Below are 25,242 nucleotides of genomic sequence, written 5' to 3' on the forward strand. Positions count from 1 at the left end.
TATTTTTATTACGAATTTTTTGGCCACTACGACATGATAAATATCTCAAAAAGTCTATGATATAAGCAAGATAGTCAGACGACTGGTAGAGGGGGAAATCGAAATATAGTGGTTATATAAATATAGAGAGAGAGAAGGAAAGTAAGCCACACAAAAGCAGAACTGGATAAAAAGTGGAGAAAGATAGAAGTATGGAAAAGAAATATTAAATTCGGTTATAAGCACTATTTCCTATGCTTGATTAGCGATATATTTATAATTATTTTCTTGATTTCTTCACTCGACTTGAAAATGGCTCAATCTGTTCTTGGTTTTGCCTAAAAACATGCGATTTTCTCCTCAACTCATAGTTCTTAAGCTCGTTTTGGTGATTCAACTAGGTTTTTTTTGATAAATGTATGTACAGTTTTAACTAGATATATTACGATTCTGGTGAGTTTAGATTTTAATATATATTTTTTTCTTTGTGTTTTTTGTTAAAAGTGGCGGCGAGGGGCGGTTGTGGTGGGCGGGTAAACATTCGTATGCAGCTTATGTAATTATTTACACGTGATATTTGTTCTGTTTGAAAGATCTTGATATTTTTTAATTCCATAAATAATTTTTTCTTTTGTTGAACATATAATTCTTGATTGTTATGTTGTGTGCAATTGTTGGTAATATTTTGTTGTTAAAAACTCACCATTATTCCTGTACTGACAGCGATACCACGTCCACAGTACGTATTCGGAACAATATCACCGAAACCAACACTCAAAAATGTTATCGCTATCAGCCACATTGCATTCAAAAGATTCGCATGTTCTTCATCATGAAATCTGTTCCATAAACCAGCACGCGATATTGATTTCGATTTTTTTCGTTTCATATATATTTTTGTTTGGTTCGAAATATATATATATTTTTTTTGAATTGATTATGGAGTATGGATTTAATCAGTTGTAGTTTCAGTTTCAGTTTCAGGGGTCAAATTGAATACACGCGTTTATATTTTTTTCAAATGAAAGGGAAAGAGAGATAGAGAAAAATATCGTATTGTTGGCTTAATGTTCAAAAAATAAACCATAAGAATCCATTAAACAACTAAATTGGCACAGGTAAAATAAGTCGAACGTAAAAATCAAACATAAATCGTAACGAAAATAGTAACAAAAAAACGATAAACGATACAACGGAAAAATAAACAATTGTGGAAACGAAAAGTAAAAGTTAGAATTGGCATTTTGCATATAGGAAAACGAGATTAACAACAAATGGACGAGAAAACGGGTGAGCGCACACAATACAGTGGTTCAAAAAGAGCTTGATGGGGTTTAGATTTTTTTTTTTTTTTTTGGGGGGGGAGGGGATTTTTGATTTTCGGATATATTGAAATGTTGACAGTTATGAACGTAACCGTTAATATATATGTATATATGTACAACCTTGGGGGTTTTTTTGTTTTAGCCCAATGTAAGCTTGCTGTACAAAAATGTGAGAGTTAAAAATATGTATTTATATATTTTTTATGTAATCTAGTGATTTGTTTTTCTTAAGAATGGAGCTTCTAGGGTGCAGAAAACAATTCAATTTAATTTTTCCAAGGCTCGTACACACACACACACCGAGCCACTCACACAGGCACACTCACACCCAGACAATTAAATGTGCACATTAATAGAATTTGCCGGGGCTGTCAGAAAAGATTTGTTTTGATTTTGTTTTTGTTTTTGCCAGGAAGCAAAAACTTTTCTCGTTTTTTTCCTCTGCTTCCTCTTTAAAATATATCTGTGGTTGTGTGTGTGTGTCAGGATTTTTTTGTTTTAGTTTTTGCTGGCAGTAAAAAACAAAAAGAAAAGTTACTTTGTTATCTGCCCTCTTTAATGCTGCAAAAACACACACACACACACACACACACGGGGTGATTATGTACATATATTTAAATATATATAAGTATGCTTATGCTTATAATACAGCACACAAACACACACACACACGCACACAAAGTGGGTGGTAACATATATGTATGTTTACATTTTTTTGGGTGATGATTTACAACAGATTGCCAGTGTGTGTGTGTGTGGGAAGGTCGTGTGTTTGCTTGTATTAATCGCGGTCTGAGTGAAACAAAAACCAGTTAGAGCGAGATGGATATAGATATGGAACTATTGCTTGACATTTGCTTTCCGCCTTTTTTCAGTTTATTTTGGCGACGATTTGGGCAGACAAAACGGAATCTAAAATATGTGCGCTGAAATGTATGCTACGAAAAATGGATATGTGTTCTTTTTCTTCCTCTTGTTTGTGTGGGTGGAGCCTCCATCAAAACGGATTTTTGGATATTTGAATTTGAATTTATATCTTGGTAAAGGGCGGCAAGGGGAGGGGGGGGGGGGGATTAAGAGAACGACGACAAGATAGGTCAGGGAATACGCCCACACACGTACACAGTGAAAAAATGTGTAACATTTTAGCACCTTTGATACGTAACATCGAAATTTCTTTAAATTTTCCTCGTATCTAATCAAATATTATTACTCTGAAATATATTGAATTTCATGTAATCATTGTTTTTTTTTGCTTATCAACTATTACAAATGTTTGGTATATTATTCTAAAATTTTTTTTAATATCTGGTATTTTTTGAAATTCAAATATTTCTTATATTATTTTCCTCCAACAAAATTTTAAAATTTTGTGCAGAACACAGAAATTGTTTCAAAATCAAGTAGGTAACTTAAGATCAGCCAAATAGTACGTTTTATAAAACTTGCTCCTAAAATTAGATCAAAATATACTGTATAACACATACAAATGCAGTGTTGCAAAACTCTATAGATTCTGTGATTCTAAAATAAAAATCCGAAAGGTAGATAATATTAAAAACAATTTTTCTATCATAACTTAGTGATACAATTTTTATGGGAAATATTCAGAGAAAAATGTAGAGAAATTTCAAATCTCTAGAGATTTTGTATCGCTCTGTGTAAAGAGAACTGTGTGCGTGCGTGTGTATCGGTTGATTTGGCAGGTACAATTACTATAAAATACTATGTATGTACATTTGTGCGGAGCGGGGGTTTTTGTTTTCTTTTTATTTTTTCGGGGGCGCCTCAATGGCGGCTACTTTTCTGGGGCCCCCCCTTTATCATCCTTCTCCTCCTCCTCCACCTTCTCCTCTTTATATTCTACTACTTTCACTTCTGCTTGCGATGGGTTTTGATTTCTCATATTTTTATGCATGAAAGTTTGCTGTTTGCTGTTGTTGTTGCTGTTTTTGTTGATGATGATGTATGTACTTGTTGTTGTTGTAGTTTATTGTTTATCTTATTATAGGATTTCTTTATTGTTTGAATAAAGAAATGTATATATTTTTTTTCTGTTCTGTTTTATCTTTGCAACTGTTCTGTTCTGTACTGTTCTATTTTTGGTATTTATTTTAATTTAGTTTGTTTTTGGTATTTTTAAGGTATTTTCGGTATCATAAATGGAGTTTTTGGGAGTCTTTTGTTTTTTTTTGGTATTTTTTTGAGGTTTGAGGACTTTTTTCTTTAGGTTTTTGAGGAAATACTTACCACCATGCCGCAGGTGAGGGTGATACCGCGTCCACAGTACGTGTTTGGCACAATGTCGCCGTAGCCGACACACAGAAATGTGATGGCTGTTAGCCACATGGAGTTTAGCAAATTCGCGTGCTCCTCATCGTGGAACCTTTTTTTTTGCGGATCGAATCGGTTCGGATCGTATCGGTTTTTGGTTTGGAATTTATCGGCATGCGTTTGGCATTGTGGGAATATATGGGGTACGAATTTCAGTCATTTCGTTTTGATTTTTCATTTATGATACGTTTGTTTTTTGTTTGGTTTTATTGATTTTTGTTTTGCCGTTGTTGTTTTTTTTTTCGTTAGCGGTTTTACGTTTTTTTTTTTGCGGTTTTCAGTATACAAAAATATATATAGAGAATTCGGTATTTCAGATGCGTAGTGCGTATTTCGTATGCGTATTCAAGTTGCGGTTATTCGGTTGTTGTTTGGTATTTTTCATATATATATTCGATTTCATTAATTTTTGTTGGTATATATATATTTTTTTTGCAATTTGTGGATACAGAAGTAGGGTGAGAAGTGGAGTAAACAAATAAACAGATGTGAAATTATGTGAACATTTTTTGTTTAAATTTTTCTATTTTTTTTTGGTTTTGGTTTTTTGTTCTCCAGAAAAATTAAGAATACAATTTGATAAATTTGTTTCATATTTTTAGACAAATTCCATGTATTAAAAGAGTACTCATAAATACAACGGAAATCAAAGAAATAAATATAACAATTACAAAACGCAAAAGTAAAGAAAAAATTTGTTAAGGGAAAACAAAAAACAAGAAGGAAATTAAATGAAACAGGAAAATAATTTGCTTTATCTTTTTGGTTTGTTTTTTTTTTTTCATTTTGGGCAACGAATTAAAAGTCCTCAATAGAATATAAGAGCGAGGTAGTAAGATAGATTGAAAGATACAGATAGAGAGATAGGTAGATAGATTTCTTTTGTAAAGAGGGCGGCGGGGGAATATTTTGGAATATACAATGACATGAATAATATTGAATAATTATAGTTTGGATAGTAGTTTGGCAATTTGATTACAACACTTGCTTCGGCATCGGTTCAAAAACTGCTTTCCTCACAATAATACTCCTTTAATCCTCTTCCTGCTCCTTCTTCTTCTTCTGCATCTCTTCCTGCCGGGGCATGAAAGTCTGATTGGAAAAGGGGGGTTCTGGGATTGGGCTTGGGATTTGGCTCTTTGTCTTTCAACTGATAACTCTTGATCTGAACAGCACAGATGCGCACATATGTAGGTACATATACATAGTACTTCGCACTCACACAAAACGGCGCACACTTGTGACTACATGCAAATCGACTAAAATGGCCCATCCGGCAGTTATGCCCCATAATACCCCGCTGTTCTACCCGAAGAGGCTCACCACCTGAAGCCCTAGAGATGTGGCCACTAAATGCTGAAGCATGCCTGCCGGCACAGCTCCATTGGGTGCCGTTTTCCGAAGGGCGAGTGGGTGTGGGTGTGGGTGGCTTGTGTGTGAATGGGAGGCTTAAGCAATTTGCAAAGAAAAAATCATAATGAATGCCAAGAGGCCGTACACTGGGAAAACAATTTTTTTTTTAGATATTAAGGTAGTTCCTGATATTTAAAGAAACATGGATATATTTAAGTATCTCACCACATACATTTTTATTATTAAATAACAATATGCTTTAGATGCACACAAAGCACACAATGACATAAATAGCAGGAAGTGCATGGTCACACTTCGCTCCTAAGTACAGTGTGACCATGCAGTCTGACTAATATTAAATAAAAACGTTATTTATAGCTCAAATTGTGAGTTTAAAAACGTAAAAGTATAGAAACGGACACTAAAGTATATTCGTTTTCTTCGTGTATGCTTGTGCTTGTCTGTTCGGTGTTTGTAAATACCCTTTTAATGCCGCAAAAAACGATTTCTACTGCTTTTTTCTCACATTTTGTCTCACAGTCCCCCCCTGTCCTATTATCTAACTCACAGAGCTTTGATCCGAGCTGAGCAGAGCATGCATGGTTGGTTAAGATACATTTTCCAGGGATCTCCAACAATACGCACATACACATACAGACACATAGATAAATGTTTAAAAACGGAAAAGAAAAAGTTGGGACCATAGGAGGGACCCGGCTATAAAAACAGACATTTCGGAACATAAACTTTTTTGTTTTTTTGGAAATTCAGAACAAAGTCTACCAATCTACAGAAAAAAACATTGAGATACGAATTAATTATGGATTTCGAAACAAAATTCAACATCGTTACAATAAATACATATACGTGGTCTGTGTGAGTTTGGGTGTTTGTTTTCTTGATTTCAAATTGAAGGACATACATATTCGTTGTATTTATATTTTTATTTATTTCTCAATGAGCTTTTTCATTTGTTTGTTGAACAGTTCACAGTCCATCGCCATGTGCCAAAAATAATATAAAGTACTGAAAATGGGGAAAGGTAAAATCAGAAACAAATCGAGCGGAGGATGTTACACGCAAATCAATACGTGTCACTCATCTGAGGCGAAAATAAAATAAAAGTCGAGAATATTTATATGGCATATAGTAGCTGAAGAAGAAGAAGTAGAAGAAGAAGGAGGGATGTATAAGTGCATCTGTCTCTCTGTTACTTTTCTGTCATTTGGCTGTTATTGTCCGATTTTCGACATGCCTGTGCAGTCGATGCAAAGAATAAGTATGATGTATGTTTGTATATAGAAAAAAACTGCACAGACATGTGAGGATATATTTTGGCTACAGGAACAACGCAACAACAAGGACGACAACAACAACAGCAGCAACAACAACAACTTATGGAGAGGTGTATATGCCTTCGTCACTATACTGAAACACAGCTGTTGGCTTTATCGGTTGACTCGAAAGACTTATGTATTTGGGATCCCTATACAAAAATATATGGATGGGTATATGTTTTAATTTTCCTTTCGATTCGTTTTGAGTTAACACTTATGTTTCAAGTTTATTTTTGGTTACATATATAAGGATATTTAGATATGATCTACAGCAATGCAGGCGCAGTTCAATCCACAATTTAAAGCTTAATTGTTTAAATAAATATGCGTTGTAAGAATGATTTCTTTTTATTTTTTTTTGTTATGTTTCGTTTCCCAAAACTAAACAGCAACAACAACAAGAACGAAAAACATAAGGAACGTCGTAAATTTACAATAAAATTAAATGAATAATTTAAGAATCGCAAGAACAACTGAATTGGATCAATGTAAGAGTGAGAGGTCAGAGGAAATTGAAAAAGGACAGAAACAGGATACCAAAGGCCAATAGACTGGAATCAGTATAGAGAAAGAGCGAGAGGAACGTATGGTGCGCCAATTCAATTATGAAAGGTGTCATTATACATGGTTTTCTTTGGAAAAGCAAGAAGAATTTGCAGAAGAGGAGCGAGTAAGTAAGGGCAAAAGAGAGCGAGAGAGAAAAATAGATAGAGCTAGCATACAACGTTCAAACACAAAGATTCAAAGTTTTAAAAAAAAGTATAGAAAAATTTCAAATGGGTTAATACTGGCTTAAGATTAAATATGCATGTATATACGATTTAAGTGCGATACAGAGAACTAAGATGGCTAAAACAACCGTTATTACTTTTACTTTGCTTTAGATGCATACAAAGCACGCAGTGTGACTGCACTATTAATTGAAGCATGGTGTGACCATGCGTTTTTTATGTGATCTTGCATCATCTTGTTTCTCTGTATAGTCACATTCAATCTTCTTACTGCACTCTCCAATTCTACGTGGTATCTTTTTGATTTTTAATTTTCAACTGTATGAGTGTGTGTGTGTTTTTTGCTTTGTTGTTGTTGCCCCCTTCCCCTCGATAAGTGCAGGACTTCAATCAACTTTCATCGGATATATCGATAAGTTGTCAGTTGTCAGAAAAGGGGAAATGTACAGGCAAGATATAAATGTAAAAAAGCAATCAGCAATCAGGGTTCTTTGGGGGAGGATGGGGGGAAGTGGTAAAAAAAACAAGCGAATCCGAATGCCAAATGTAAATAAATTGAAACACATGCAAGCATTATCCATTATCCAATCGTTCGCTACGTGACAGTGACAATTGCATTTCGATTGTTACAGATTCGCATTCGAACTCGTTACAGTTTCGGTATTTCGTCGGGGATTTCGTTTTCATTTGTGTATGTGGATAAAATGCAAGCTACATGTAAATTCTTTAGCACGTATGAATAAGCAACAATGCACATTCGCTTTTACTTTTTTGTATCGTGTATGTTGTAAGCTGTGGCTGTGCTTAAATCCCCCTTTGCCCCTTTTATCCGGACTCTAAAATATGTATTCAACAACTTTAAATTATGTGTTATATAGGAGAGTACGAAAAAAAGGCAAATACAACTTGTGACGAAGATGTTTTAATTTTTTAGTTTGTAGTTTTTGTTTTTCGAGTTTCTTGGAGAAGACATTACGTAATGCTTGGCACATACATTTATGTACATACATACATTGATATTAAATACATAGTTATGTCAAAGTATTAGTGGCAAACACATTGAATCAGAACGGTAAACGGAAATGGCGTTCAGAGTAAAACTGAAGAGAAGTACGGATAACGCAAAACGGAGTACGGAATAAGAAAAACGGAAAAGCGAAAAACTAAGGAAAATAATCAACCATTGATTAAACGAAAGCATAAGAACAATCAAAAATCAAACGAAAATAATAAAGTAAAATTAACTTCTCAAGAAGTCTAAATATCATATCAAAAATGTAATAATTGAATAGGGCCATTACCTTTCGCATTGTCGCAGCGTCCAGGATGCGATGATCCACAGCGAGACCATGAAAACCAATAGAACCGTTCCCGGGCATATTGTCATTAGAGTTTTTAAAACGAATCTAAAAGAGATTGGCAAATAAATAAATTAGTAAAACTATAATCAAAATTAAAAAAACTACTTAGTAAATAATCACTTGCATTTTGAAATCACATAAAAATGACTCTAAAAGTATGCAATAAGAATTCATTTCGAAAATCGATGTTAATATTTTCACTGCATACTTTTAGACATCTTTAAGAGTGATTTCTCTGGCATCCACCTATAAATAATATGTTATTATTAAAATGTTCTATTAATATACTTACTTTATTAATAATTGTTCTATATTTTCTTAGCTCACCTTGTGTTAAAATTAATCCTATTGAGAGCGCCAATGCTCCGTGATGATGCGTCTGTGAATAGCTTTGAATGCAGCAGCATTACGCGGCAGATTAAATATAATCGAAGGAACATAGGTAATGATAAAGCTACGTCATATGGCACCATTTCGGTGCCAATTGTTTTATTCTTATTGGCCAATTTCGTCGTCCACTGGAAATAGTATTCGCCAGGAATTGGATGTATAGCGCATATAAAAAGTTCTAACCCTATTTGACTAATTCGTTGCCATGTCATTGCGATCCTCCAATCGTCGGCGCAGTTATCTATCATGAATAACTGTGTTTTTTTTCGATTTCGATTTCGATTTCGATTGGGATTGGAATTATAATCGCATATAGATACATGGGTATACGATTGTCGAGTTCGTTGGTGTGTGCCAAAAAAAGAAAAATAAACGAGAAGGGAAGAAAAAGGAGAACAAGTATATAATTTATTAATTATAATTGGAAATTTATTGATTGGGTTTTTGTTTTTTTGCGACTAAACAAAAATGAATTACACTCAAATATACGAGCATGAATTACTTGACAAGTACAACGTCAATGAGGTGTGTGTGTGGGTGTTCTGGTGTGTGCCTAGGTATGTGTTAATGGTTTCTGTTTCAGTGGTGGAAGCAATTTCCGAGTCAAGTTCAAGTATCGTAGGGTATGGAATCTCCTTTGAAATTCATTCTTTTTTTTTTTTGTTTAGATGTAGGTATATGTAGGTATAGGTGTGAGTGAGTGTGTGTGTGTGTGTGTGTTGTGCGTGTGTGTGTGCTCTGGTGCATGTGTGAGTGCAAGTACTTACTAGAAAGCAGCGTGCGTGTTCTCGTGTAATTAGCACATTTCACTCGATTTCGTTCTTGGTTTCTTGGTTGCTGTTTTACCTTTATCCTCTTTCTTAACTTTCTCGTTATCAAATTAATTTTTCTAAAGTTCAAAATCACGCCACACTTGATTTAATCGGGGGTAATCGGAAGACCCCTAAACTTAAACTGCATTAATCTAATGTTCGCAGTGCAATTAGGCCATATGTATACAAACATCTATCAATATCACAACAGCTAGGCGGAGTGGAAATGGCGAAATATCGAAGTAATCGGTGGTTTTACAAGTATTATCAATAGTTTTGGAAGCAAAATCGATAGACGTTGATATTTCCCCATCTCAAATGCAAAGGCTATTCGCACAAGAAGCTAAATGATGTGAATTTCCCATTTTTTGCTTGGGAAAGGCATGGTCTCCTGATTTGTGTGTCATTCGTTTTTAATTGCATATGAGCCATTCGCAAGTTAAGCCGACTGATTAATTGATTTTCGATTAACGACAAGGTCCGGTGTCAAGGTCTTTCCTATCTCACATTCACAAAGTCCTGTGTTCTCTTTTTGGTTTGGCCAACTTTCGATGTTTTTGCCTCTAATTTTGGTGATAGATGGGTTTGATGTTTGATAGTACATATATCGATTAATATATATATAAAGATATATATATATATATATATATATTCAGTATCGACTTAGCAATGGGAATGCTCATATGTATGCGGGTATGCTTGTATGTATGTTGTGCACATGTACATCTATGTTATATAAGTGCAGGCCGATTGGAAAATGTTTCTCGAATGAGTTACGGATTATTGGAATTTTCAATAAAGAAATGTAACCTTTAAATATTAAGGTTCAATCTGTTTTTCAAATGACAAAGTAATGGGGTTTGAACGATTTTGTTTATATTTAGAGTCGTTCCAAGACCAAAGAAAAACCATTCTCAAACAATTAAATTTGTTATATCTTAATTTTGTTTCCAAATTGATGCATAAATTTATATTAGAACTTTGGAATCCACATCGAAAATTTAGTAAGAATTTGCAATATAACAGTGATTTTTGGAAGTAATTGAGGTCTTTAATCATATTTAAAAAACTTTACTATATTTTTGGGTTTAAAAAACTATTTTTATTTATCTTTAATCTCAGAAACCTTCTATCATTCATCAGGAACCTTAGTTCTTTTAAATAACCACCTTAGTTTTAAACATTTCACAATCGATTCGCACATGACCAGTGTTTACTGTATGCTGTACTGTACTGCAAGACAAGGTGAAATTGCGGTTGGGTTTTTTGGGTTGTTTCTGGGTGCAAAGCAAAGCCACAGTTTTCGCTATATGTAAGAGCCAAGCGGTTGCCTTTGATCTTGGATGGCGTGTGACAGTATTATTGGTTTTGCAGTTTTTTAGTTTAGATTTCAGAAAAAAACAAAAAAAAAGGATTGACTATATATACACTAGACACGATATAGGTACAGACGCGGGTTCAACTAAACATCGACTTGAAGTTGGCTTGATTGCTGCTTTTTGGCTTCAGTAGGCATTTTTGGGTATACATATGGTATACATATATATATATGTACGTATACCCAGTCTAAGTACGATCTATGGCTTATCTACTCTAGGCATGTTCTGTTGGTTCGGTTTATGGTTTTCAGTATTTAGTTTTTGGTTTCTGTTTTTGGTTTTTGATTTGAGTTGGTTTTGGTATTGGTATTGGTTGCTTCCGTATATGGTACATAACACTATGCATGGTTTTGATTTGGATTTACTCACAAATATTGAAGTATGTATGGTAGATATTATAATAAGTATTACTTACTGAATTCTGCAAAGCATAATGGAAGGTAATTACATATTAAAATTTTACTCTTAAACATCAACATTAATTTAGGGGTATAAACATTTATTCGGAGTTATTATTATAATAGAGAGAGAACAAATTGTGTGAAGAGATTTCGAATTATGAGATTTTTGGGGAAGGGGGGGTTTATTGTATATATATATATAGAAAGTATATCAGCTGACTGACTGGTTTGATTGACTGGTTGATTGACGACTGGTTTGGTTGATTGATTGACTGACAGACGACTGATCAATGACCTGACTTGATTGAATCATGGACATGGAAATGGTTGAATGCAGTTGTGAGAGATTTTGGGGTATAGGGTTTATTTTTCGTTTTTGCTTTAGCTTTTTCGATTGCGATTGCGATAACGAGGCTGATTTGCTGACTATCGATAGCCATATCGAGTTATCGATATGGAGACTTCAATTACCAATCCAAATTCGTTCACTGAACACAGGACTTTGTCCCTACAAACATTAGTATTTCAGTTTCATTCGATGAAGCTAACGAAAGTTCAGGGTTTTCGAGTATCTCCACTTCTCTTCGGTTTTATTCGAGTATTTTGCTAATAGATAATATTGTTATCAATCATGTTGTTGTATATTATAATGTTTTGTTCATGTTTTTAGATAGAATCAATAGAATTACGAACTAGGCAAATAGATGCTCCCATGCTTTCTACATATTTCTAAGTTCCAAACGAAATGACTCCCAACCGTATTTTTTAATCGGTTGAGGTTTGTTTTCTAGTTATATTTATGTATCTAAATTTATTTAACTCATGCCAACGATAATTTTTAACACATGTCTTAACTAAATTTACTGGTTTTTGTAGTAAGTTTTTTTTTTTGTAAGGTAAACGAAACAAAAAAAATAAGACGAAACCAATAAGTTGAAGAAGAGGAAGTAGAAGTGGAAATTGTATAGATTATATATAATATATATATGCATATATATATATGGATCATATATATCAAAATGTTGAGCAAATGAAACAAATTATAGTGCTGTACATGCAACTGGTATTTGAAGCGCATATTGGAGGTATACGAGTACGAAAACGATTTTGGTATGGAATGCATAGAAATGTCATTAAATTCCGGTCTATATCATGTTTAGCGGATCTGCGGACAATGGAAATGAAACGAAATAAAATGAAAATGCCAAAATAGGGCTGTTTAAGATCGATTGATCGATAAATAAAATATCACCACTGAGGATGTAATTTTAAATAGGGGTTGGGTTGGCAAAAGGTTGTTTTACAATCTGATATTAAAATGTAATATTTTTTTTGATAATTTTTTTTTAATAACACAATAGGTTAGCATAACTTGAGAAATTCGGCTTAAATGGTTTTTAATTATACTTTAAAAGCGAGGATTTTTAATTGAAAAACAACTGTGGTGAACAGAGTGAGTGTGGTTAAAGTGAGTTGGGTGAATGAGAATGGTTAGCTTTATGTACAGTGTTTCAGCTTTCATAACTTTTTCTTTTTTTCGTTTTAGATTCTTTGAGGTGGAATGAAACTCTCTTCTTTTTTGTTTTTGTTTTTTGTAGGGGAACTTTATGAAAGATATCCAGAGAAATGATGGAATGGAGCAAGGTAAAGAGGGGAACGTGGGAAGGTGGATTGTGGAATGAACGAATGGGGCAACGGAACCGGAAAAGGAAACGGGTTGTCACTTTCTCTCACTCACACTAACTAACACGGCACATGCACTCTCTATCGCGGTCTTCCATACTCTTGCACACGCTTCCAATATGCGAGAAACACATTGAAAGTAAAAGGAAAAACAATGGAAAGTAAGTTGAAATCATAACCGGATACAAGAAAACGTTTTTCAACAGCAAACAAACAAACTAACTAACTAACAAACATACAAACAAACCGAGATGGCGATAATGACAGGTGGACAGGAGGGGATTTTCTTGGGATTTCGAGGGGTTAGCATGACCATAGAGGGGGAATTAATTATTTTTTTTTTTTGGTTGGGGGAGGGGATATCTGGGGGACTATCGGTTATATGGTGACAGTGAGCGAGAGTGACGACGGCAACGTTAAACAGTTAACGATGACGACCATCAGCAAGAACATCAATAACATCTGGAAGAGAAGAATACAATTTGCACTCACTCTCACCTGCACTTCCAAAGCATGGTAAGCTACTATAAGTCCTAAAAGAATCACAGTCGAAACAGATATTAAGGTTTTTAACGCTGTCGAGTAGAATGATGCCTGCAAAATAGGAGAACAGTGGGTTAAGAGATTAGTTCTTAAAATCTTTAACGACTTATGAGTAACATATGGTCAGGATTTTATTGATTGGGGCAAAGCTGAGATTTTAAGCCACCAATCTAAGCAATTCAAATAATCTTGAAATAAATCTATTAGGTATCATTTATCGCCCTTTGAAAATTCTCTCAAAATAATAAAAAAAAAAAATCTCAAAGCTTTCCGAAATAAAAAAAGAGATCAAAAGCAAGATGGCGGTCATATCAAAGTGATTCGCCCTGTATTTAGATAGAATTGATACAGAATTTTTGAAAATAAATCATCAAATCTTAAAATAATTTTCTCTGTGTAGGGCTTAGGAAACAATTCAATTTTGAAACCACTTTGTAGAGATATTTTTTCAAGATATTTTAAAAATTTTGCTTACCTTGGTGTAGACACCAGCACTGCTCAGCTCGTTTTCGATTACCATCACGATGATCCCGAACATGCCCATGACCAGGGCGTAATCGCTGATCCGTTTGCGCTTCTCGAAGAGGGCTTTCCTCTTTCCCAGGCGATAGCCCACATTGGGTTTGTGTTTGGCCGAGTTTGTTGATGGCTTCCTGGACGTATTGCCGCCAGTAAGAGCACGTTCTTCCATATACCTGCGGGGTTATTGGAGTTCAATCAGATTGACAATGGGTTCTGCAGAGCCCACACTCACTACCACACTCCCACTCCACACTCGCCATCCATTTTGTTGTGCTACATTTTCCACTACCAATAAATCGATTGTTGGCTACTTTAATTAACGGATGTATTGGGGATGTAATTATAGTATCAACACACTTTCACTCTATATAGCTATTGGTCTCTAGTTGGTTTTAATAAACTGATGGTTTACTATAATACTTTAATAACAATGGATTTGTATAGGTATTATATGATAAGTCAATAATCTCTTTAGGGACTTATGTCTTTGTTCTAATCTCGAATTAAATTTAATTATTTAATCTTTAGTCAATGCTTTGATTGGACTTTCGTTCATTTTAGTTTCTTTGATTCTTTGACCTTTCAATTCTATTTTTTAGTAAGAATATCTAAGTACGTATGTAACATTGAGCTCTTTTAATTCGCTGACATGAATGTTTCTATTTATGGATTGAAATCTAAAGCTACTTGTGATGTGACTATTTATTTATAGGCTACTAATGAGCTTAACTAATGTGGGTTTTTCTCTAATTGGTATGTGCTACACGTTTCATAATATATCAACAAAAAAGTATGCAATTTGTAAGCTGATCTATTTTCGTTTAGATGGTTAAATTATATTCCTGATTAAGCAGGTACTAATTTAATGGATTTACTTAGGTGGACTGCCAGTGATATTGTTGAATTCCCTTTAATCTTTAATCTTATTACGTTAATTGAATTTTAATTTAATGAACAATGCTGTGTTTAAGTTTGTTTTCATCCTATTTATATATTGTTTTGTTTGCCCTTAATTAAAATGCCCTTTATTCAGTACTAAACAAATATAAGAGGATTAATTGTTAACTCCTTATCCACTTTCCTACTAATTTTCACAGGTTCTCAAGCTCCCGAGGGCTTTCCACAGATCGCTAACTAATGCTTAAGTGGCTGGAGGTCTGTAGAGATTACTCTGAGGTGGGGTTACTGGGGGTTAAGTCAACCCAACTCAACGGAACGCAAGTCGAGCGAATCCAACTCAGCTCCGCTCAACTCTAGTCGGCACCTTAATAAATCTTACAGCCTGAATGACAGATTTGTGTGTTTTCGCTTTGCTCCGGCTTTCCTAAATGTGTCATATCAATTTGTATCTTATAGATACACAGACACCGATGACGAAAAACGGTAGGGAGCGTTGAGGGGTATTGCGAATCTGTGGGGACAAAACCCCAGCTCTTTGGATGAGCCAAAGATGGCCAATAAAAATTTTGCTGACAAATGAAAACATATACACACACAAACACAGCTGGCTGTCCTCGTTTTCGATGCCCATATAGCCACAGTCACATTCGTAGTCATAGTCATAGCCATATATCCAATCCCCTGTCTTTTTACTGCCCCCTCTATAAACTGCTGAACTGTGCCAAATTGCCAACGTGATTGCAGGAAAATATCTTGCCATCCACGACATTCATAGAGATTTATGTGGAAACCAGAGCAGCAGAAGACCAAAAGAACAGAACACCAGGACTCAGACCAACCCAGAATCCAATCCATTCGTGAGCTGAATTCACTTTAGAGTGGTCAAATTGAATCGGTCCGGTCTCTCGAGCGCTTCCCAATGAATATTACCCCGGACATTTGCCCCATTTCAATTTTCGCCCTCGCAATATCATCATCATCATCCCGGGGTCACTTGTCCTGACATTGACAGCTAATTACTGTCCCCGGGTCACCCATCAGTCAATGATTTGCTCACAGTAACGGTTATCGTTTCGCTCAATGTCGGGCTTCAGGCACTGTACCTTCATGAAGTCGAATACACTGAGCAAAAATATGACTTTTAATTAATTTCGAAGAAACTATATCAGGTATGTCTCTTTCGGATGCCATTTTATGTGTCTATAAGTATGCAACAGTAATGTGTTCTCTAAAAATGCCTTCTTATATTTATTAACTTCTGCATTTACAACCTCACTTTGGAAAAAGGGTGTCATATCTGTATCATATGTACATTTTTCAAAAAAAAAGATTCGCTGGACTGTTCTTATTTAAATAAGAATTCATGGGTAATATTTTCAAGTTCAAAGTTAAAAACTTAATGATTTTTACATCGATTTTTTCTAGGTGTGGGAGCAACATAACAGTTTGGATACGAACTCTAGATGGAGGAGTTTATCGACTGGGCGGGGGAGGTTAAGAGGTTAATGAATGCACGCTGCTGATATATACATACTCTACTGTCGGATCGGATCGGGCTATACATACATTTCATACCTAGGGTAGTCTGAGTGGATACCCACTAGTGCCTCGGCCGCTTCTTCGTTGCATCCAGATGAGATCTGTTCCCGGTTCGCAATGGAAGGTGTTTTCATCGAGCCAGGAATTGAGAGTGTCGACGCCGGTTTGCGGAGCTAGAATTTATTTATTTGCAAAACCATTATCAGTATTGATTTGAAAGAAAGTAATCGAATTGTGTTTGTGACTGGTTTTGTGCTGGGGTGCTTAAGCAACTAGCATTGGGTGAAAATCTATGTAAGTAAAATTGAATCGATATACTTTACCATTTCTTATTCTTAGAACCTCTTAATAACAAGCTTTCTTTATGGTTTTCATTTTAAAAGAACAATTTTTTTATGTTTTAGCTTTCATATAAAAACCCTGTAATATCCTTCTCATTGGAATAACAAATTTCACTTATGAATATCTGCAATTTGAGTTCCCTTTACAACCCACAGCCGCATGGAAAATAGTCACAGACTCATCTTCCTGCCCACCGTACTTTATCCTCCGGTATGACGACATCATCATATGCCACATCCCTGTCCCTGTCCCTATCCCTATCCCCACTTCCTCTTCCTAGTTTTCATCTTGATTCGGTGTACATCCAATTATTTTCGTCTAACCAAAAATAGACGGAAAGAAAGTGGAATCGAGATGAAAACCGGAATTGAAAGGGCGGGCGGTGAATAAAAAGAAATCCACTTGCTTTCTCCTCCATCTTTATCTGTCTAAAAGATAGAGTTTTGAATGAAAACAAAAACCCAAGGAGCTCCTCTTTAGGTTTTCCTTTTATACAAATACATTTATATATATATATATATCCCTCTAATGTCCGAGAAAAGTGAAAAGGAAATAGCGGCGTGTGTGTACAATTTAGTCTTCATATTTAAATGAAAACTAAAAGATAAGTAATCTGCTTTCCTACTTGTCCTCCAATATGGGTGCGGTTTTGCATAAGCAGTGAGGGCGGGAAAGAGAGAGAGAGAGAGAGAGGGAGAAAGTGGAAAGAAAGTAGTAAAAGTCGTAAACTAGACACACACACACACACATCCACAAAGAGAAAGCGAGAGAGGGACCCATAGGACCGCCTAAAATTTAGCTTGGAAATAAAATTCTTCCTTCCTTCCTCTAGCTGCTATTAAGTTTTTTTTTGCCTGAATTTAAGCTTCCTTTGCCTTCTTCCTACTGCTCACTCAGTTGCTAAATCCAAATATTTGTTTATAAAGAACAGCTCAGTCCCCCCTTTTTATGCTCCATTCAAAAATGGCACCTTCTCTCTGGGAAAAAAGACTACGTGACTGGGCGACAAGGCTCGAGCTTAACTTGTACTTCACTTACGGGATCTTGTGAGAAATATAATAGAAAAAAGAAAGTATGGGAAAGACCAAGAGGGGCTTGGAGGTCCAAGAAAAGCAAGCAAGTAGAGTGGTAAGTACATAACATTATTTTTAATTTCACTTTCTGAAAATGTTTTTATTTTCACTCGGAGTTGAACTTGGCTGCTGCCTGCTTTCGATTATTTCTCATTTAAGTTGAGCCAAAGGTGCACTGAAAAAATAATTTAAGTAACATACACATCCTAAAAATGTACTTGTAACATTTCAAATTCAAAAATTATTTTTAAATTTTTGAAAGAATCAAAGGGTGCAGTGTGACCAGGCGCATTGGCTACAGTAAGCTTAGCTCAGAAGGTCACACTTTGGAAGTATAGTGTGACCATGCCACTGGTTTTATGTCTTTTTTATTGAAAATTAATATTACAATTTTCCTTCCTTTTAGGAGTAATTTCTTCCGAAATCTTTCTCCTTGTGTGGTTTTTCCCTTACTAGACCAAACACATTTCTATTTGTCTATTTGCAAGTGCAGAATGCTGTGGGTTTGAATGGGTAAAGCCATAATCAGTTTTTGGCTTTCGCAGTTTGTCAGCTGCTTGGTGAAAGGCAGCCACTCCCCTGTAATGAAAGCTGCCTGCTTCTGCTTTCTCTTCCTCTCTCTAAGTATGCTTGTGTGTGTGCTTTGCCCCCAACCTGCTTGTATGAGTGTGTGTGAATTGGTTTATGCTAAGTAGATTTGCTTGAATGTGGCTCCCGCTCCTCGTGCAGTTGTGTTACTTGTGTCACTGTCTAAGCCAGCTGAAAGGAGATGAGCCAAAGTTGTCCGACTTGACTGGGATTTCCTGAGGTTGAGGTCTGTCTGCTCTGCCGCTCTGCTCTGTACATACAGGGGGCGATCATGTGGATAATTTGACAGATTCGTGGGCGTGGACGGGCTGCCCTTTGACCCCAGGAGTAGTGCTATCCTAATTGAGTGAAACGACAAATCGGAGTGCAAGTGTTTTCTTTTCTTTTCGACTGAGTGCCGGTCAAAGGAATAGAAGATGTACGTAGATAGGTGCTAATGTAGTGATATAAATTATATATATACCTAGATTAACCTAGGGATTTCCTTATAACATTTACCCTTACAGAAAGCTACAAAGACTATACCATACTTTTAGAGAAAGTGGTTACTTGTGAACATAAAAAACATCCTAGCAAAACTATATTGTATATATTTTAATAAACGTTTCATCTGTTCTAAATTCCCTAAGTGTAGCATTGTTTGGATCATGAAAACCCGATTATTGTAAAGTGTATTCGAAATGTAAGCCAAGCTGAGAGTCACTTGAAGTGGCTAAAGTCTCTTCAAGGGCATTTCCCAATTGAAGCCGGTAAACACGACTTAAAACACGATTCCCAGCCCTGCCCTTACAATCATCATTTCGGACGACATTTCCAGCCAAAATCAGGGAAAGACAAATGGAGAACTTGGAAAAACTGGGGGTTTGGGGGATGGGAAATGGGAAATGGAGACACTGAGTATCCGAATGTCGTTGCCACAATTGTTTGTTATCGTTTGTTTGTTGCGTGTTGGACGAAGAGGCGCCCAGCCGGCAACCCACATACCACCCCCAAAAAAAACCCCGCACACACGCACAATTTCGGGACACACGCAACGAGGGGGTGGCGTTGGGCGGAGGGACCTTTTTGGGGGCGGGAGGGACACACACGAGACCAACGTCAACATCAACATCAACGCCTACTTGTCAGCAAAGGGTGTGGATTTTCGGGGGTGGCCAGTAAAGGTCCTGTTTTACCCCCCGCCCCCACACACACACACATACACATATGCAAAAGGAAAAATCTATTTTTCCGCAGATGCGTGTGTTTGTGTTTTTTTTTTATTTCTCGGCTGCCATGTGCTCATGAAAGCACCAAAAAAAAATGTATAAAAACAAAACAAATTGCGCATATTCTGGGACATCTAATGTCAATGATGTTAATTGGATTTCTTAATTAAGTTGAAAAGCGAAACGGAAAGCGGAAAACCCCAAGAATAATAAACGCGGTAGGGAAGAAAATTCAGTAGCAGATTAAATAAATGCCTCGAAGAAAGTAATTTAACTTGAAAATGTAGCAAGTTCTAGCTTTTTCCGGAGGCCACTTCAATTGCCAAGACCATCGAGCATAAATTATAGGCAACCGCATTTATTCAATTCGATTGAAATGGAAAGCCATTGAAGTATGAAATCGCAGAGAAATTCTATTTACACTGAATTTCAAATGCAAAATGTTATGAATAGGATAACTTAGAAAAACCAAATTGTTCATGATGGCATTTCAATAAGACCGCACGAAAAATCGTATTATACGCCACTTGTCGTGGAATTCAATTAAATTCCTGGTAAATGCGAAAATCCATGTGTTTGTTTAACTAAGCATAATGAAATTTGAAAATCTATATGGAAAGGCCACTAAATAAAATTAGCCCGGGGCCAGTCAACATGAGAATAATGCAATTGAAATGGCCAAAATGGCAGAAGGTTGGCTTTTGGTTAAATAATGCTAATAATGTTTGTTTGGCTTAATTTTATTTGAAAAAAAGATCATCTATCTCATATAAAGAAAAAAAAATACTTTTTATACTTTAATGGAATGGAAAAACATACAAGGGAATCTTATATTCCTGATAATTTGGCATTCAAGTCTTTATGAACTAACTTTGAAAACAGTGGAATTAACGGGTTGAAAAGTTTATTGCGAAAGTGCAATTTTGTTGGGTAATTTTCCGTCTATTGCGGCAAACTTTTGTTTTCAAAGTACTTGAGTAAGAAATTTCGATTGGGGGGTGGTATGTATATGGACACAAACCCCATGGACCCACCTAATTGTATCTGTCTCTTTTCTTTTTGTAGTTTTTTGTTGTTTAGGCCGATCACGCACAGAAAAGAGACGTTGTTTTTGTTGTTGTTGTTGCTGGCATTGGCATTGGCATTTAACCGATGCCACGCCCCAAAATTATTTCTCACCTGCGTTCTCACCTCTAACCGAATTAACATACTCATTGCCGACACACAGTTTATGAGCTTCGCATGGACACGCATACTTTGCCAGCTAACAGGGCTAACACACACACACACACACACATGCAAAAGGAAATTGGTGGAAATTATCGAGTTTCCTATACAAAACGCGACCAGCACGCAAAAAGTAAAGTGAAAGTGGCAAAAGGAAACGAAACTAGGAGAGAAAATACGAAATAAACGACGAAATTGGTAACCAACACGGGGCTAGAAAATCCAGGGTGAAGAGGTCCTGCATTTTCGGAGGTAACGATTACGATAAGGCCCAGTCTCATAAGCATGTGTGTATGTTGTGTATGTGTGTTTGTGTATTTTAGGGGTTTCCCCTTCTTTTGTCGGTTTGCCTTGGTTTCCGCTTCCGCTTTCACCCGCCCCAAAAGCTCACTCACTCGTTGTTGCCTAATAAATTTAGCGTAATTCACATTACATTAAGGTTACGTTTTCTTTTCTTCACCGGGAAATCCAAACACCCCCATCGCGCCCTACAATCTCTGCCAGCCGGAGTGCAGGAAATATATAATGAAGTGTTCGCTTTGTTGGAGCTTAATTAGGCGGATAAGTAATATTTTTGCCCTGCCTTTCAGCGCACCCTTAAGATTTTTTTTCAGCACAGGGAAAAAGTTCCTGATTCCTTTTTAAAACGGATTTTTTTCTATGATATGTGGATCCATCATATAATATGTTTTCATTTTACTATATTATTTTGTTTGAAAAAGGTTTTGGTACTTTCAAAAATATTTCAATAAATATTACAATATCTAAACCTTCCAATTTAATTTTACTATTTTTATAAATGTTATTTTAACTGTGATCTTTAATATGTGTATGCATCATATAATATATTTTCATTTTAATAACAATCTATATTATTTTATTAGAAAAAGTTGTAACATTCAAATTTTAAGCATTTCATAAATATTTAACATGTGCTAACAATATATTATCCTTCTAATATAATATTTATATTTTTTAAACGTTAGAAATGTATTTAGTAAGTTAAAACTATTTGGTTAGGTTCCAAATATGATCTACCTCCTTTTTAATTACTCCTATACTCCTTAAATCATCAAAACTTTTTTTAACAACATATTGTTACATGTAAATTGACATATAAATTATGATTTTCTCTCAGTGAACTTGTATGTGAGTTGTGTATTTGGGACCTGAAAACTTTGAATTACACAATTAGTTCACCCTGAGTGCACAATTTGGTCAGTTGGGGGTTACCCAATTCTCTCATTTTTTTTTTGGGGAGTGACTGCGGTTAGTTTGTAGTTGGTCTTTCATCACTAATCAAATCGGTTCCATTTGCCATTAACCCCGAACTGGGGTTCCTTAGATCTCCTGGTTGAGATTGATTGCCGGAACCACCGACTCTCGCATATATGTACAACCAGGCCTAATCAGGGGGGCGTGGCAGATAGGAGGCGGAGATGGTGGCTATAAGGCAACTGAGGCTGGAGCGTGCCAAAGCGGCGCATTCATTTAATATAATAATGATAACTCGACAATGACAGGGAGACGTCTTCGAGACAAACCCTCCAAAGGGGACTCAAATGTGGCTAATGTCAATGGGCGGGGCGTGTCACTGGGCCGATATGTATGGGCATATATATATATATCGGTATAAATATATATTTATGTATATGCATGTATATAATGGGCTAGGTGTTAGTTGGACTTTGCATGTTGCAGGTTCTTATGATCGAAAATCAATATATCTAACCCTATTGTTACCGCACACACACACAGTCCATTGAAATGCGAAAAGACAAACGCAAGAATCGTTAAGGTGACTCAAGTATTTAGTGGGGGGGTTTGGAGAACCACAAAAAAATAATAGAAATTGTTGAAGAATTGAAAATTGTTTACTTTCGACTTGTGCGCCAAAGTTGACACACTTTAGCGACTGCATAATGAAACGACTGGCAATGGAACATATTAAAAATACAAAAGAAAAAAAAGAAAAAGTCGCACAGGAAAACAAACAAACAGGAAAAGACGGCAAAAACTCAAATATTTGCCAAACCAAAAGGTAAACATGGTAGCAAAAATTGGGTGGGCCACTAGAAAACGGGGGATTACGGGTTAAAGCCAAAGTTATACTGCAAAAATCGAATCATGTTTTATATATGAGATCTCAAGTAGTTTTGAACAGCTATGCAAATTTAAAAGTATAGGAAATATAACTGCAGACAAATATACATATAAATGTACAAAGATATGATGTACCTAACATGAAAATGGTTTATGCTTTTTTAAAGAATCACATGTTTTGTATTTATATATTTTTTATATAAGAACAAGTTGTATTAACCTTGTAAAAAATATATCTTTTAAATATAGTATACTTTTTGTATATATTTAAACACCTTTAAATGTATATAGGATATATTTTTATATATTCGTACATCATATTACAATATTACAAAATATTTACTATTATTTAAAAATAAGAATAATAAATATTTGTAGAACAATTTGATTGCTGCTTTTGATGCTTTTAATCTTGTTATCTGAATAGAAAAGAATATCTTTAAAAACAGTTTAAGTCCTAGCCTGTTGTTAAAAATAAAAATTTCACAAAAGATAAAAATATTTTGTAAGCTTTGAATATAGGACTGTTTTGTTACTCATTAGGCTGATTTTCCCCACAACATTTTCGCTGAGTGCATAAAGGATGGGGGCGGGTAAAAGCCTAACCAAATAATTAATAAACAAACGATTCCAAATAGACAGAGCCATTCGCCTGGCCTTGACTCGAATGTTTTCACTTTTGGATGGGCTGCAAAGGGCCAGTAGGTGGGCTTGTGGATATTCGATGGCGTCGCTAAGGTCTAAGGTCTAAGTGGGTGTTGGAGCTAGCCAACTAGACCAGCTAGACTAGCTAGCCTGGGGCTAACTGAAGGTTGGACCCAGTTAGGGTTGCATGCTCGCTCAATTATCGAGAGGGAAATACTGAAATGCAAATAGCAAATGGCTCATAAGGGGGGAAACCGGCAAAGGGGCAACAAAGGCACCAGCAATTTGGTCTCATTTACAATGATTTCCTTCCGCCATAATGACAAACTACCCAAGCAGGTTCAATTTGTTTCGACTCGATTGGAAATGAAGTTCGATTTGCTGTTGATTTTGTGGTGTGTGTTTTTTTATTTTTTATTTATTTTTTTCAGATTTTTTTTTCAGGACAGTCCAATATGACGGTCATGGCCACGTGCTTATCCCATATGCCCAGTGCGAAAACAATAACACAACTTGCAGCTCACACACGTGGACAGGTGAGTGTGTGTGTATGTTTATAAAGGATGGGAATATCAAAAGAACATTTATCCGACGGTTGGGGAAAAGCGTTGGGAAAACAGAGCAGAACAGAGCTGAAACAGGCATCCATCCATCCAACTCGGGCACGTGTCTCTCCACGTTTGTATATACATATATTATACAAGATACACTGCAGGAAATTACAATGTCTTGGCCTAAATATTCCTAGGAGGAGTGCGAGGAACCCAAAATGTTCCTTTGTGACGTAGCTAAGAAGGGATTTGGCCGAATTCCTGCGTAAAATGCCCCAAGACTGAAGTCCAACCTATTTTAAGATGTATTTCAAAGACCATTTACTTCCTTGTATATATATATGCATGCATAATATACACTTGGAAAAGTACAAAGTTATACTTTTAGTTTGCCCATATTACAAGTAGTTTATGTTTGAAGTCATTTCCTTCTAACTAAAGAATATGTTTTGTATGTTTCACATTCCTTAGAAAATAGTTCCCTTAAAATGTTTAAAGTCAAAGGTATTTAAACGTATGTTTTAAGTAAATTGATATTTTTTAAAATACAATCTTAAAATGATTTAAGGCAGTTCCAAAAAATATTCATGGGCTATCATTAGTTTAAAATTTACATTTAGTTACCTTTTCAATTATTGAAAACCCTTTTTGAATGTTTAGTATTTTTGAAAGGAATTAACTTCAAACTGGTAATATTTTCATGTAAAGATAGCACTTATAAGTTTTCCTCTCCGTGTATGTCCGTTTGTGTGTGCTGAGGCATGGAAATTTAATCCCTTAAAGAAATTCTCCTCATCCCGGAACTTTTTGCCCTGTAGACTTGTTTATGCGTGCGCCCATAACGCGAAAGTTCGAAAGGCGAATTTGTTAATTGAAAATATATTTTTGCTTTTTATATTCGGTTATTTTGTTATTT

The 25,242-nt window shown here is 35.6% G+C and overlaps 1 protein-coding gene across 32 annotated transcripts in view; it reads right to left on the reverse strand.

Moving 5' to 3' along the window:
* Positions 1-25,242, reverse strand: part of LOC119557183 (small conductance calcium-activated potassium channel protein) — a 69,854-nt gene that overhangs the window by 10,224 nt on the left and 34,388 nt on the right. For 14 of the 32 annotated variants that reach the window (XR_005220050.1, XM_037869815.1, XM_037869820.1 and 11 more), the window contains 7 exons: positions 16,617-16,762; positions 14,104-14,323; positions 13,584-13,679; positions 11,417-11,422; positions 8,748-9,064; positions 8,361-8,465; positions 3,555-3,690 (listed from right to left, as the gene is read on the reverse strand). Coding sequence is in view for 27 of the 32 variants with exons in the window: in XM_037869815.1 (XP_037725743.1) it covers positions 3,555-3,690; positions 8,361-8,465; positions 8,748-9,064; positions 11,417-11,422; positions 13,584-13,679; positions 14,104-14,323; positions 16,617-16,762 (1,026 nt within the window). In the remaining 5 variants the exon portion in view is untranslated. Of the gene's footprint in view, positions 1-682; positions 819-3,554; positions 3,691-8,360; positions 8,466-8,747; positions 9,065-11,416; positions 11,423-13,577; positions 13,680-14,103; positions 14,324-16,616; positions 16,763-25,242 lie in introns of those variants that run through there. The other 18 variants (XM_037869819.1, XM_037869818.1, XM_037869812.1 and 15 more) reach the window with 12 other exon arrangements.

This window comes from Drosophila subpulchrella, chromosome X, assembly GCF_014743375.2.
Source record: "Drosophila subpulchrella strain 33 F10 #4 breed RU33 chromosome X, RU_Dsub_v1.1 Primary Assembly, whole genome shotgun sequence".
NCBI lineage: Eukaryota > Metazoa > Arthropoda > Insecta > Diptera > Drosophilidae > Drosophila > Drosophila subpulchrella.